General features: G+C 38.7%; 1 protein-coding gene across 1 annotated transcript; it reads left to right on the top strand.

The window, feature by feature from the left end:
- Positions 1-8,388: 8,388 nt before the first annotated feature.
- Positions 8,389-14,310, top strand: LOC106367116 (IAA-amino acid hydrolase ILR1-like 6). Its single transcript, XM_013806824.3, has 5 exons — positions 8,389-8,959; positions 11,149-11,274; positions 11,724-12,023; positions 12,102-12,230; positions 13,725-14,310. The coding sequence occupies exons 1-5, from the start codon at positions 8,426-8,428 to the stop codon at positions 14,091-14,093; spliced, it is 1,458 nt and encodes a 485-aa protein (XP_013662278.2). The 5' UTR covers positions 8,389-8,425; the 3' UTR covers positions 14,094-14,310.
- Positions 14,311-15,815: the final 1,505 nt, after the last annotated feature.

Genomic DNA, 15,815 nt, shown 5'->3' with positions numbered 1-15,815 from the left:
AAATACTGAGCCAACTATTATGCATGAAGGTAATGCGGCATGTGTTGCTAAAACAAAGGAAATATATATCAAAAGCGATATAACGTAACATATTCATCTGAATTTTTTCTCATATACTCAAGGGCTCGAGAAGAATAAAGAGATTGAAGTAAGATATGTCTAACCATGCGACAATGCAGCCGACCTCTACACAAAAGCACTTCCTACATCGGTATTAAGAAAACATGTTCATAACATTGGAATGTGTTATCAGAAGGATCTATGACTACTTATTCAAGGGGGAGCTTAAGTGGTTGTACTCTTCTTTTTTTTTTGTCATCAATGTTTTATTTTAAAAACGGTCGAAGCCCATTTTCTTACACAAACCCCAACGGGCCGAACAAACATACATCTGGGCCTAAAGCCCAATACATAGTGACCGACACTGTCCAAGTCTATCAACATGTGTCTACGCACTACCTTCATCTTGTCTCACCGGTTCCGCCGGAGAAGGATCGGCGGTAACGCCGGATATTCTAACCACGGAGAGATACATCGGATAAACCGAGATCTCATCCGACTCCTTGCTAACCACCACTGGATATTTCATCCCGAGACTCTAACCGCTTCTTTTCTCTCTTGACCGTCGCACCATCATCGGAGGACAACAACCATCTCCGATAACACGCCCTCACAACCACACACCAGACATGACGACGACAAACACCAAAACATAAAAAACAGAAACATAAACTAGTAACCATAACCCGCAAGATACGGGGATCCAAAACCGACAGAGCAAACCAAAGAAGGCTTCTACCCTTCGGAAACTGAAGCCGACGAAGACGGAGCTAAACGAGCCTCCGCTTCCCGGGAACTTGAGCCGGCGTCGACAGATCTGAGAAAGCCTCTGCTTCCCGGAAGAAAGCCGGCGACGACGAAGCTAGGGTAGCCTCCATCTCCCGGAACCATAAGCTTGAACATGCAACCCGAATAAACGCACCGTTGTGAAAAAAAGGGGGATCCGGCGACGGCACGGTCGCTCACACGCCGCCCGACCGCCGGATCAAACTTTCTCTTTCTTTGTCTCCTCCTCCTCTTCTTTTGTGGTTGTACTCTTTTCACCTTACTATAGTTTTTTCCATTGGATTTTCCTGAAAAGGTTTTTTAATGAGGTAACAAAGATATTAAACAAAAAATGATAGTGACACTGGTCTCAAAGGGAAAAGTGTTATAAATGTGATGAAACACAATGTCAAGAATCTACGCACCGAAGTTTGACATTTTCGTGTGAATACTTACTTTGTGGAGCCCACCGTTACATGCACGCACAATAGTTTTTTCTTTTTCACTTCTATATAAAAATTGTTTCGATCAATTGTAATAAACTATATCTTCTTCCTTTTATAACATATTCTCTTTCATTATCATCTTGTATCAGTATTATCATCTTTCTACTGGTATAAAATTTCGTCTTTATTTAAATTTTCCGTTACCATAAAAATATAATGTTATGAACAATGTGGATTGCTAGGAACCAATGGCCAAGACCGTGGCCCATAGAGAGAGAGAGAGACCGCGGCCCAAGAGGAGAGGGAGTTGGCCGCCTCTTGTATATCATGTTTCCATTTATCTTTCATGTTTATCTTTAGGAGATTTTCCTTTTCCCTTTAGGATAATGATTTGTATACTTTTCTTTTATCTGATTCTTGTAATCCCTATATAAGGGAACACTTTGATTCAGTAATAAGACACAGAACAATCGATTTCCCCAATTGTTCACAACACGTTATCAGCACGATCGTTTCTAGATCCCTGAGACAAACCCGAATCTCTCTCTAACCTAAAACCGGCGACCACAAACCTAAAACCAAAAAACCTAGTCTTGTTCTTAGTTCATCCAAGAACTCAGGAGACCCAGCTCAGCTTCTCAGATCACGTTCCAGATCAGAAGAACCGCAATCCAACTCGCGACCAAACCTAAGACGCGATCGACCCGATCTCCGCGCAGCTCGCAGCCGAGACGCAATCCAGCTCGCGATCGAACCCGAACCTCGCGACCAGCCCGAGACGATCCGATACCCGATCAGCTCACAGCCGATACATTCCCAGCCGCGATCGACTCCATCCGCGACCCGATAGGAGGCAGCAGACGTCCGATCATCTAAGCTCGAAGTCTCTTCCATTCTCTGGTGGTCCGGTTCATAATCCCCTACGAAACTAAGGTATAAACACAATCTGAGAACCTAGAACAGTAAGAACCCTAAATCCATCATTATGGAAACAATGTCTTGATGAAACCCTAAAAGAAACCCTAAGATTAAAATCGACAATCTCCTAAACTAGAAACATAAATTGATTCCAATTAGAACCTGATTGTATGTTGATTGATTGAATCTGAAACTTGGCAAACCCTAATCAAGGAATCGAAAAAAACCCTAAACCCTAAAAGAACCTAGTGTCCGATTTCATGATTGATCTTATTTGATTTCCGATTTGATTTGAGGTTTAGGATTGTTTAGATTGCTTGAATCAATCTGTCTGAACATACAAATACTTAAGGCCTTGAAACCTTAAACATAAGTTGATAGAACTTTAAAGATTGAAACCCTAGGAATCATAAGAATGCTTAAATCGTTTTGCATAAATCCGAACATGGTATTGCATTCACAAACTGATCGGCCAGTATATAGAAAACACTTGATCTCGAATCTGATTGCATTAAAACTCATATGGCCGTGTGGCATTAATCCTCCTGGTACATGTAGAATTGAACTTTAGGATTGATTGCACCATGGTAAATTTAGAATTGCATAACCGAACCTATTGATTGATCATATAGCCGTGCGGCTTGCTTGATAGCACCATGGTCGATTAAAAATTGTTTGAACATCATAAATGCATAAGACGTGTTGTGGCCGAGCTTGCTTATATCATGCGGCCACGTGATCCCATTATGAACCTAATGTCTTGTATGATAATGTGGACCAGATGTCGAAAATAGCAAACAGAGACTATGCAGCCCTTAATCTCTCCGGAGACAATTACTTGCAGTGGGCGCTAGATACAAGGATTAGTCTCAAGTCCAAGGGACTCGGTGATACTATCATCGAGGACAGCAATGAGAATGAAAAGAATAGATACAGGGCCATATGTTATATGCGCCATCATCTCATTGAAGGTCTTAAGGATCAGTACATGACGATTGAGAATCCATTGGATCTTTGGAATGCTCTAAAGCGCAGATATGATCACCAAAAGATGGTGTTGCTTCCAAAGGCAAGGCACGATTGGATGCATCTCAGGTTCATGGACTTTAAGTCCGTGGACGAGTATAACTCAGCCTTGTTCAAAATCGTCTCAATACTAAGGCTGTGTGGTGAAGAAGTGTCCGATGTGATGATGCTTGAAAAGACCTATACGACTTTCAATCAGTCGAATTCTGTGTTGCAGCAGCAATACAGAACTAAAGGTTTTGCCACATATACTGATCTGATCTCATGTCTACTCTTGGCCGAGGCAAACAATGAGCTCCTTATGAAGAATAGTGGAGCTAGGCCGGCCGGGACAGCACCATTACCCGAAGCCCATGATGTTGAAAAGAAAGATCCCAAAGAAACCTACTACAACCAAGATAGGAAACCATACGGCTATGGCCGTGGTGGGTACAGGGGACGTAGGCGTGACAATCATAACGGTCGAGACAACCACTTGGCCGGCCGAAGAGGAAACCACAATAACCGTGGTCGTGGTTCCAATTATGGTCGGGGCCGAGGGAGTTATGGCCGTGGACGAGGTGGTATATCCAAACCATCTTACACGTCCAAGTCTTTATGTCACATATGCGGGATGGACAATCATTGGGCCAAGAACTGCAGAACTCCAAAACACTTGTGCGAACTCTATCAAGAGAGTATCAAGAACAAGAACCCGGAGGCAAACATGATCCAAGAAAACTGTCATGATGACAAAGGATATGGATATGATGCTGATGATGAATCCGACAGGGATAACAAAGATGACCAAATGGATTTTGAGACATCTGACTGTCTAAAGGACTAGTTTTTTCGAATCACATTGTCTTATTGCTTTATGTCTTTGATTTGGTGTTTTTATTTTATGAAAACATTTATAATAAAAGTTTTTGAAGACCTTACAAAGTCTCTAAAGTCTAGTAAATTTTACTTATAGAAATGAATGATGAGATGAGTATACTTGTGGTGGATAGTGGCACAAGTCATACGATCCTTAGAGACAAAAGGTATTTCATGAATCTCACATTGCAAAGTGCAAAGGTACAAACCATTGCGGGTGAGGCCAGCCTGATTGAAGGTCACGGCCAGGCCTATGTGATGATGCCCAAAGGCACTCACCTAGAGATCAAAACCGCCTTGTATTCCCCAAGCTCTAGAAGAATCTTATTGAGTTTCAAGGACATAAGGTTGAACGGTTTCCACCTTGAAACATGGGAAGAAGGAAACAAAGAATTCCTTAACATAACTTTGATCACCAAAGGCAATAAAAAGATCCTAGAGACTATGCCCGCAATGACTACTGGTCTTTACTATGCAAGGATCAGTATGGTCGAGGCAAATACCTCAGAGCTATTCACTTTATGGCATAACCGGCTTGGCCATCCCGGAACAGAAATGATGCGAAAATTGATGATGAATTCACAAGGGCACACGTTTAAAGGAGTGATCCCACGAAATCTCACATGTGCAGCATGTGCACAAGGGAAACTCATAACTAGGCCATCACCAGCCAAGGTTAATAAAGAAACCTTGAACTTTCTAGAAAGGATCCAAGGGGACATATGTGGACCGATACACCCACCTTGTGGGACGTTTAGATACTTCATGGTTCTCATTGATGCATCGACCAGATGGTCGCATGTATGTCTATTGTCCACTCGGAACCTAGCCTTTGCACGGCTGCTTGCTCAGATGATAAGGCTGAGAGCACATTTTCCAGACTTTCCACTTAAGACTGTACGTCTAGACAATGCTGGTGAGTTCACGTCCCAGGCGTTTAATGAATACTGTATGTCCATGGGGGTAAAAGTAGAACACTCCGTGGCACATGTCCATACACAGAACGGCTTGGCCGAATCCTTCATTAAACGTATCCAGCTGATAGCCCGTCCATTACTTATGAAGTCTAAACTTCCGGTATCAGCATGGGGACATGCAGTTTTACATGCAACGGAACTGATTCGCATCAGGCCATCTAGTGAGCATAGATATTCACCATCCCAATTACTTACGGGTCAAGAGCCAGACGTGTCCCACATCAAAACATTTGGATGTGCCGTCTACGTTCCAATTGCTCCACCACAGAGAACTAAGATGGGACCGCAGAGGAGGATGGGAATATATGTAGGATATGAATCCCCAAGCATTATAAAGTATCTTGAGCCAACAACCGGTGATTTGTTTAAGGCCAGATACGATGACTCACAGTTTGATGAGTCCACATATCCGTCCTTAGGGGGAGATAACAGCCGGTTGATAGCAAAAGAATTAGAATGGTTTAGACCATCAACATCTTGGCAAGATCCTCGGACTAAAAATTGTGATTTAGAAGTCCAAAAGATAATACATCTTCAAGAGCTAGCTAATAGACTGCCAGATACATTTGCTGACCCAAATAGAGTGACAATATCACATAACCCGGCTTGTAATGCACCTATAAGATTAGACGTCCAAGATGGACAATGTCAAGTGGCTACAGAGTCTAAGCAACGTCTAAAACGTGGCAGACCAATTGGTTCCAAAGAAAAACAGCCTCGGAAATCCAAGAAAGGTGCTGGATCCGAGAGCATCAAGGAAACCGTCCAGGGCATAGTTGGACCGGTCGAGCCGACCATGACGGTTGAGCCGAGTGTATTGGCCACACCCGATGATCCGGTCGTTCCTCAAAGTGAGGTCCGGGACGCTGGACTTCACGGGACACCTGAACCGGACAACCAAGAGATCTCTATAGACCATGTGATGTCTGGAAAACAATGGAACAGAAAAGATATCAACGTTGATGATTTATTTGCATACAAGGTAGCACTTGAGATCATGGATAAAGATGAGGATCTAGAACCCACGTCCATACAAGAATGCATGCTAAGATCAGATTGGATCAAATGGAAACAAGCTATAAACGTGGAGTTAGAATCATTGAGAAAGAGAGGCGTTTTTGGCCCTATAATCTTGACACCCAGATATGTCAAACCAGTGGGATACAAATGGGTCTTTGTAAGGAAGAGAAATGAGAAAGGAGAAGTAGTGAGATACAAAGCACGGCTTGTAGCACAAGGATTCTCGCAAAGACCAGGAATAGACTATGAGGAAACTTATTCCCTTGTGGTGGATGCGACTACATTGAGATATTTAATCAGTCTGGCCGTGAGAGAAAACATTGATTTGCGCCTAATGGATGTAGTTACAGCATACCTGTACGGACCACTGGACAATGAAATACATATGAGAGTTCCAGAGGGCATTGAGCTCAAAGATAAGAAAGGTTCTCGAGAACAACATTGCATCAAGCTGAACAAAGCTTTATATGGCTTAAAACAGTCAGGTCGAATGTGGTATAACCGGCTATCCGAGTACCTAACCAAAGAGGGTTATAAGAACGATCCAATAAGTCCATGTATATTCATAAAGAGATTCGACAGCAAGGGCTATGTTATAATATCTGTCTATGTGGACGACCTGAACATTATAGGAACCTCTGGAGAGATTTCCCAAACGGTCGAATGTCTAAAGAAAGAATTCGAAATGAAAGACTTAGGGAAAACTAAGTTCTGTTTGGGATTACAGTTTGAGTATAAAGCAAATGGCATCCTTGTGCATCAGGAAACTTATACAGAAAAGATACTCAAGCAATTCAATATGGACCAGGCACACCCATTGCCGTGTCCAATGGTCGTGAGGTCCTTAGATTTAGACAAGGACCCATTCGGACCAAAGAAGCCGGCCGAGGAAGCACTCGGACCGGACGTGCATTACTTAAGTGCCATTGGGGCCTTAATGTACTTAGCTAGTCATACTAGACCGGACATAAGCTTTGCCGTGAGCTTGCTATCCAGATTTGGATCATGTCCGACCTTAAGGCATTGGAACGGTGTGAAACATTGGTTTGTTCTATACCAACCGGCAAGGAGAGAACATGGTCGGATATGCAGATGCTGGGTACTTATCTGACCCACACCAGGCTAGATCTCAGACAGGATATGTGTTTACACATAGTGGAGCCGCAATATGCTGGCGTTCAACAAAGCAATCCTTAGTTGCTACATCATCTAATCACGCCGAGATCATAGCAATGTATGAGGCAAGCCGTGAGCTTGTTTGGTTGAAGAACATGACCAGCCATGTCTTGAAAGAGAGTGGTCTGGCCGTGGGACAAAAGAAAGAGGAGCCAATGATCATCTACGAGGACAATGCAGCGTGCATTGCTCAGCTCAAGGAAGGATACATCAAGGGAGACAGGACAAAGCACATCCTGCCCAAGTTCTTTTTCACCCACGACTTGCAGAAGGCAAAGGAGGTTCAAGTAGTCCAAGTCCGATCCAGCGACAACTCAGCCGACCTTTTCACCAAGTCTCTGCCAACCACAACATTCAGAAAGCTGGTTCATCAGATAGGGATGCGCCGGCTGAAGGATCTGCAGTGATGACTTCATCAGGGGGAGTGTCATGCGTTGTACTCTTTTTCCTGTCTACGGTTTCCATTTTTTCCCACCTTGGGTTTTTGGTTTTCCTAGAGAGGTTTTAACGAGGCAACATCGTGCATGATACGAGCCCATATGGTTCTAGCATCCAAGGGGGAGTGTTATGAACAATGTGGATTGCTAGGAACCAATGGCCAAGACCGTGGCCCATAGAGAGAGAGAGAGACCGCGGCCCAAGAGGAGAGAGAGTTGGCCGCCTCTTGTATATCATGTTTCCATTTATCTTTCATGTTTATCTTTAGGAGATTTTCCTTTTCCCTTTAGGATAATGATTTGTATACTTTCCTTTTATCTGATTCTTGTAATCCATATATAAGGGAACACTTTGATTCAGTAATAAGACACAGAACAATCGATTTCTCCAATTGTTCACAACATATAAGTTATTTTATAACATGGTTATATACAAAACTCGTGTCTAGAGCCTATAGTACACACCGTCCAACATAACAAAAAAAGGATCTGATGAAATAAGAACAAGAAGTTCTAAGATCAGAGAGAGAGGCGTGTCAAAACTAAAGAGTCGGTGAAAAAACTCTGAAGAATTCTCCTTGTTAAAGCGTGGGTCCATCCAGCCGTTACGATTCGACGTCTAATAACCCACGTGACTAATTTGCACTCTTACCTTTCTTAGTTATCCCCACATGTCAAAATCTCTCCTCCCTCTTCTCTCAGTTTCTGTGTTCTCTCTCTCTCTTACTCTTTTTATCCCCACATGCCCAAATCCCAAATCACAAATCTCTGTCTCTTCTTTCTCTCTCTCAAAAAAAAAAAGACGGAACAAGTTATGGACAGTCTCCAAAAACTCAACCTTCTTTTCATCTCTCTAGCCATAACAATCGTCTCTCTCAACATCGCCACCGATTTACCTTTCATCGAAGTCAAATTTCCAAACAACAATATATTACTACGGACAACGCCGGTTAAAAACCAGTCGTCCAGTATACCAAGTCGGGTCGGATCAGATGAGTGTCGGCTATGGACCCAAGTCTGTTCCGATGAAATTCTCCGGCTAGCTCACGAACCGGAGAACGTGGCGTGGCTCAAACGCGTGAGGAGAACAATTCATGAAAACCCGGAGCTTGCGTTTGAGGAGTTTGAGACGAGTAGGCTCGTTCGGACCGAGCTGGATCGTTTGGATATTCGGTACAAATATCCGTTAGCTAAAACGGGTATTCGAGCTTGGATCGGATCCGGTGGCGCCCCTTTTGTTGCTGTTCGGGCTGATATGGATGCCCTTCCTATTCAGGTAAACAAAACTTTCCCTTTAAACAAAAACTATATGTCGACTGCACGTATTTTTGTTTTGCATTTATTTTTATATAAATATTTTGTTTTTAATTCTAAATTAGTATATATTATAATATATATGTGTCTATCAATTTTTAAAATATAAAAAGTTTACGCTATATTTTTTTCATTGAATAGATTGTTCTACACTTTCATATGTATTTGTATCTTTTTCTATATATATATTTTCTGATTATTATTTTATTATTAAAATCGTAACTATATATATAAAGATTAGTAAGATATTGTTTATTGTCATATTAAAAAATATTGTAACCTTTCAGAAATTTAGAAAGTTTTTAAAAAATTAAACATTTCGTTTCATAGATTTATATTATCGAGTAAATAATTAAACATTTAGTTTTTTTTAAAAAAAAATTTAAAATAAACTATATAGTTTAAAATTTGTTTTCATTGGTTTAAGGTAGTATCATTGTTAGATAATATGATTTTTTTATTTAAAAAAAATTATAATTTTAAAAGTTAACATAGACAAATATTTAAATTATTACTAATATTACAACATTAAATTATATCTATTTAATTTATACTATTAATAAATCTAATGTATCATCTATTGTTTAAATTCAATTATTGATAGTCCAATAGATTAAATGTAACATGACTTTCTAAGAATATGTCTATTAAATCTATTTTTTAAAAGATCACACATGAATCAAATTGTGACTTATGTTTTAACATATAAGAAACTTAAATGTTTTAAATCTAATATTTTAGTCGATTGTGTATAGATATGTGCGTTTATACAGTATAGGTAGATTGTAAATGGGATAATGGCGACAAAAAGGGTAAACATGGATAATTTGTGGAAAAGACACAGTAATTTCCTTAAATAAATGCGATATTTTTATCGCACGTGAATTTTGACAATAGAAAGTCACGGATAAAATCACCGAAATTTATTCTATTTTGAATAATTATGCTGGAAATGTTTTATCACAAATATTTACTGAAATTTGATCTTGGTTCATTTGCAAATAAAAAAACAAACCATGGTCTAATGGAAATGCTTGTGTGAAACAATATGCCTTAAAAAACAACATGCCTTTGATTTGTTGTCACAAGTATCTAAAAAATTAGAAAAAAATATAATTACTATCATTTTCTAAGACTATATCATTTAAATGGAATTTTCTTTGTTGACAAAAAATGGAATTTTATTTATTTAATTATTTACTGTTCAACAATAATTAAAATATATTTTCCTTGTGGTTTTTGCGGAGAAAAAGAATAATACGGCTTCAACTATTAAGTCTCAACACACCCTAAGACTCTTCTATATGCTTTTCTTGTTAAGACATTAAAATATTTGATTAATATTTTCGTAAAGAAAGTCAAAGATTGAGAAAAAATGCAAAATTTAATTTGGTTTAGATGTTCAATTTCTCAATGTAATAAAAAATGTTTTAAACTAGAGTCCCTATACGTATTATTTATTTGTTCCGCTCCACTTGACCATGTGAAACATCTATTCTAGGAAATATTGGCCGTTTTTATATTGTTTCTCGCTGACAAAGAGTCCGCGTCATATGAGAGATTAGGATGGTAGATTGTGCGGTCGAGAGTTGATCAAAAAAAAAAAAAAAGATTGTGTGGTCGACGTGAAATGGTTAATAGATAACGCATATTGCTTAGAAAACATATTAATTGTGGTCATGTAAAATAAAATAAGAAACGGTTGAACTTTAAAAAAAAAAAAGAAGCATATATGTATTAAAACATGATATATCTTCAAATCACCGAAGTTATTAACAAAATTACGATGAAAATTAATTACAAGTATTTTAGGATATGTTATCTGACAAAAATAACTAATTTATGACCATTGAAACAACAAGACTTTTCTATATGCGTTCTGGTTAATACTTATAATTTTTTAAGCTAGAGTTTTCGTATGGAAATTCAAAGATAGAGAAATAATGCAACTTACATTACCATGTGCAATATGCCATTTTAGGAAATATTGTGTTCTTTTTTATGGTTAGTCGGTGACAGAGAGACTGTCTCACATGAGATATGATGATGATAGATTTTGTGGTTGATGTGAAATGGTTATAGACACGCAGACTGCTTTGCTACCTTTTTATTTATTAGCAGAACTAACGCTTTTGTGGTCATATAAAATAGGAAGCAGTGGAATGGAAACACAAAAGCAAAGTTGCAGGCAAAATGCACGCTTGCGGTCATGATGCACATGTCACTATGCTTCTTGGTGCTGCTCAGATTCTGAAGTCTCGTGAACATCTTCTCAAGGTACTTCATGAGACTCTTTTATCATTAACTAGTTTATTGGATTTTAACCAAACGTAAGAAAAAACATTAGCTGGTACGTTAAAAACTTGCATAACTTACAATTTAAACTTTTGTTGTTTAATTGATTATTTAAGAGTGGATTATATCTATTCTGACTCGTGCTTTAAAAAAAAAAAAAAAAAATTCTGACTTGTTGCTGGTGGGTCAGTGCATGTTTTGCTTTGATGATTTGCTTTTAAAGACCAAATTCAATCAAATACTACAACACATTTTTAACGGGTCTGCCGTAATAGTGTAAATTTGTAAGACAGTTAAATTATACTTGACTACAAACTCTTTTTTTTTTTTGTCATCGATTACAAACTCTTTTTAATTAATAGTTATGCTATGACAATATTTGCTGCATCATCTAACCTATGAAGAACATTGGTTCGTACTGAATTTTAAAGGGAACAGTGATTCTACTATTCCAACCAGCAGAAGAAGCTGGAAACGGTGCCAAGAAGATGATTGAAGACGGAGCCTTGGATGACGTGGAGGCTATCTTTGCAGTCCATGTTTCCCACGAGCATCCAACGGGCGTCATTGGATCTAGGAGTGGTCCTCTGCTCGCGGGATGTGGATTTTTCCGGGCAATCATTACTTCGGAAAAGTCCGGAAGCTCTGCTGATCTTATTATTGCAGCTTCTTCCGCCGTCATAAGCCTTCAAGGCATTGTATCACGTGAAGCTAGTCCTCTTGATGCTCAGGTGCTTCTGAAAAGCCACCGCAAGATATTTGATAATTTGCAAAAGTGAAATTCTGATTCGTATTATATCGAATTTTAGGTTGTGTCGGTGACTTCGTTTGATGGCGGTCACAGTCTCGATGCAGTGCCGGATACGGTGGTTCTTGGGGGCACTTTCAGAGCTTTTTCCAACTCAAGCTTCTACTACCTTATGAAGCGTATTCGAGAGGTGCGTATCGTATAACCACTTGGATTATAATTTTGGTTTCTTTTGCAATTTTATTTTCTTAGTTCAGAATTGCATAAGCCTGATCCGGTACAAAACCATAGACTCAAAAGTTCCAACACTATCCTAACAGGGCCCAGCGAAATTTAGATCCATTCAAAGTGGCATGCAGTTTGCTTTTGTTGTTCAAACTGAATTGAAACCCAAATATTATATATTAAACTCAATCGGAGAAATATGTGTGTACCTGATTTGTTTATGTTAATACACTAAGAGAAAATTAAAATTGACACTAAAGCAAACCATAATTAGTTTAGTATAATCGAACTAAATGCAACTAAATTTTAAACAACTTTTATTCCTCACTTCTAAAACTTTATAATTAGTAATGTTTTTATAATATTATATTTTAAAGCTCTCGGTTGAAACCGCACAACAAAAGACTAATCCATTGTATAACCAGCTCATATGTCATATCAGGTCTTTATTTTGGTATCTACTTGTTTATAAACAATTATTATAATCCGATAGGAATATAAACAGAGAGGGAGCACATCCAGTAACCAATCTGTGTTTTAAAATGACAACTAGATTTTGACCATACGTATGTGCAGATATTTTTTTCATTTTATAAAAGTATTTGATATTATTATAATTTTTTTAAAAATATAATTTTATTTTAGTATAATATATTGTTTAACTCTATAATATTATTGTTTATACTTTTATTCGGTATTGTTAATATATAGTGATTTGCTTAATAAATTTTAATTTGTTATTATTTTTATATTTTCGAGATAGGTACAATAAAATAATAACATAAAATAATCAAATAGAGAGAACTTCCTCTAAAGTATATTTTTTCTTTAGTTTTTACATTTTGCATATAATACATTTTAAAAATTTATTTATTTATATTATAAAAAATATATGTTATGATATTAGGTTTTCTTTTTTTAATTAAGATTTCAAAATATTAGATTATTTTAACTTTTACAACATATATAGTTTATTTTTCCGTGATGCATTTCAAAATGTTATTCTTTATTATCTATGATTTTATCTTTTGTAAAATTTGAAATATTATCAATTTCAGTTTGAATATTTATCTTCAAAATTGTATATTTTTCAAAAAAACTTTAGAAAATTACACAACTAATTTTGGGTTTAGAAATTTACATGAATTTTGAATTTGTTTTTGTTATTACATTAATACATTATTTTATTAAAAAAATATTTGAAATTTTGGAAATGTTTTCTAAATTTTTCTCAACATATTTTTTTTTAATTAACATTTAATTTTTCATTAATATTTTAGATGAATTACTAAAATTTCATTGTTTTCTAATATTCTAAAATGACAATAGTTGAATAGAAATTTGAAACTTTAACTTTACAGAAATTGGAGTGGATAATGCAGATATATCATGGATATCTTGCTACTAGACTACTAGTCATGCGTTGCCGTATTTAAAATATGCATCTTTTGTAACGCAGGTACTAATGGAACAGGTAGGGGTTTTCGGTTGCAAAGCGACACTGAATTTCTTTGAGGAGCAGAACGCAATTTACCCGCCAACCACAAACGACGACGGAATGTACACACACTTGAAAAAAGTCACCGTTGATTTGTTGGGAGACAACAACTTCGCGGTGGCTCCACAAGTTATGGGAGCTGAAGATTTTGCATTCTACTCAGAGGTCATCCCGGCCGCATTCTACTTCATTGGCATAAGAAATGAGGAACTTGGATCAGTCCACATTGGTCATTCACCGCATTTTATGATCGATGAAGATAGTTTACCGGTTGGAGCCGCTGTTCACGCCGCCGTGGCTGAGAGATACTTAAATGATAAACGTTCATAAGAATAAAGACAACCTTCCCACTTTTTTGGGTGATTTTGTTTTAGGTGTTGCATAAAATTATTATCCATCATTGCGTCGACAGTGTTTATGAACTTTTTTTCTTTTTTATTTTAAACGTATAGACCGCATATATTGCATAAGAAGACTCGTCCAAAATGTAGTGTATATTGCATAAGAAGACTCGTCCAAAATGTAGTAAATTTTATATTTTTTTTTTTTTGAACACTGAATATTATTGAAGAGTAACCCAATCAAGGAAAACTAGTTGGTGGGAGTAGAGTACAATGCTGATTTCGCTAGTTGGTGGGAGTAGAGTACAATGCTGATTTTGCTAGGGTATCAGCCGCAAAGTTCAGGTTTCTGGAAATGTAAACGAAAGAGATACAATCAAAAGAGAGAGAAAGGAGCTCGATGTCCCGAGTGATTCCGTGGAGATCCGCCGGGTGTTGTCTCGAAGAGATAATAGCAACAAGTGCTTGGCAATCTGATTTAACACAGATTCTGGTGATGCCCGCTTCGAGGGCGATGAGAAGAGCCGACCTAACTGCGAGGGCTTCGGCCATCAGTGGTGAGGATGTGTTGTTGAAAGTTCCAGTCCCCTGCTTCAGGCATTCATCACGGTGATCTTTAAGAATCCATCCACAGCCTGCTCTGTTTGCTCCAGCCTGCCAAGCTGCATCAGTAAAACAAACTGCGAATGGAGGAGTTAGTACGGGAGGGAGCTCGCGACTGTGATGAGTCGGGGGATTTGAGGTTGGAGTTAGTTGAGCGATACTCCATTCTCTTGCCATCTTGATGGATTTTGAGATGATGTCCAGAGGCGTGGCATGTCTGTTTTCGAAGACCTTGAAGTTTCTTGCTGTCCAGATTCCCCAACAAATCCAAGGGAACAAGGTTGTTGTTACTCTCAACTGCGGGAGGTTGGAGACCGTTGTTGAGCCTAAGAAGGCTTCAGTAACGGAGCCATGCTACGTTGGATCAAAACTAGATGCCCATACGTGTGATAACCATATCTGTTTTGTGAAGGTATAATGAAGAAACAAATGATCTGTGGTTTCCGGTTCTCCACAATGTCGACATGTAATGTTGTTGGTGATGCCGCGCCTTGCTAAGTTTTCCCCGAGAGCAATAGCTCCTTGGGTGATCTTCCATAGGAACAGATGGAGCTTAGGAGATATTTTGCTAGCCCAGATAGCCTTGTAAAGGTTCTGATCCGGTACGGGCCTCACAAGATCTCTGTGATCCAGTAGCTCCATCAATGCTGCCACATGATACCCCGATTTTGCAGAATAAACTCCTGACCTTGATGCTAGCCAAACGAAGGAGTCTGGGGATCCCATGATGCTCGGTTTGATGCGCAGAATGTCAGGTAGGTATTGTGGGAGTACCTCCATGATTCTTTGGACATTCCAGTCGGAGCCTCCTCGTCATAGGAGGTCTGCCACCACTAGATCTTGATGCTCCTCTTTTGTTGGTCCTATAGGTCTCGCAGGACTCAGGGTACTCAGCCAAGGATCCTTCCAGATTCTGGTGGTTTCCCCATCTCCAATGGCTTTACTCAGATTGGTTACTAGGAGGTTTCTTCCAGCTAGTATTCCTTGCCACCCGTGGGATGCAGTCTTTGGAGCTTCCACTTCTAAAAATGATTCCTTGCTGCAATATTTGCCTCTCAGGACTCTGGATAATAAATAGTCCGGTTTCGAGATGATACGCCAGACCTGT

The sequence above is a fragment of the Brassica napus genome, chromosome C6, assembly GCF_020379485.1.
Source record: "Brassica napus cultivar Da-Ae chromosome C6, Da-Ae, whole genome shotgun sequence".
Classification (NCBI taxonomy): Eukaryota; Viridiplantae; Streptophyta; class Magnoliopsida; order Brassicales; family Brassicaceae; genus Brassica; species Brassica napus.
Note: the sequence above shows the minus strand (reverse complement) of the source record. Positions and strands in the feature narration are given on the sequence as shown.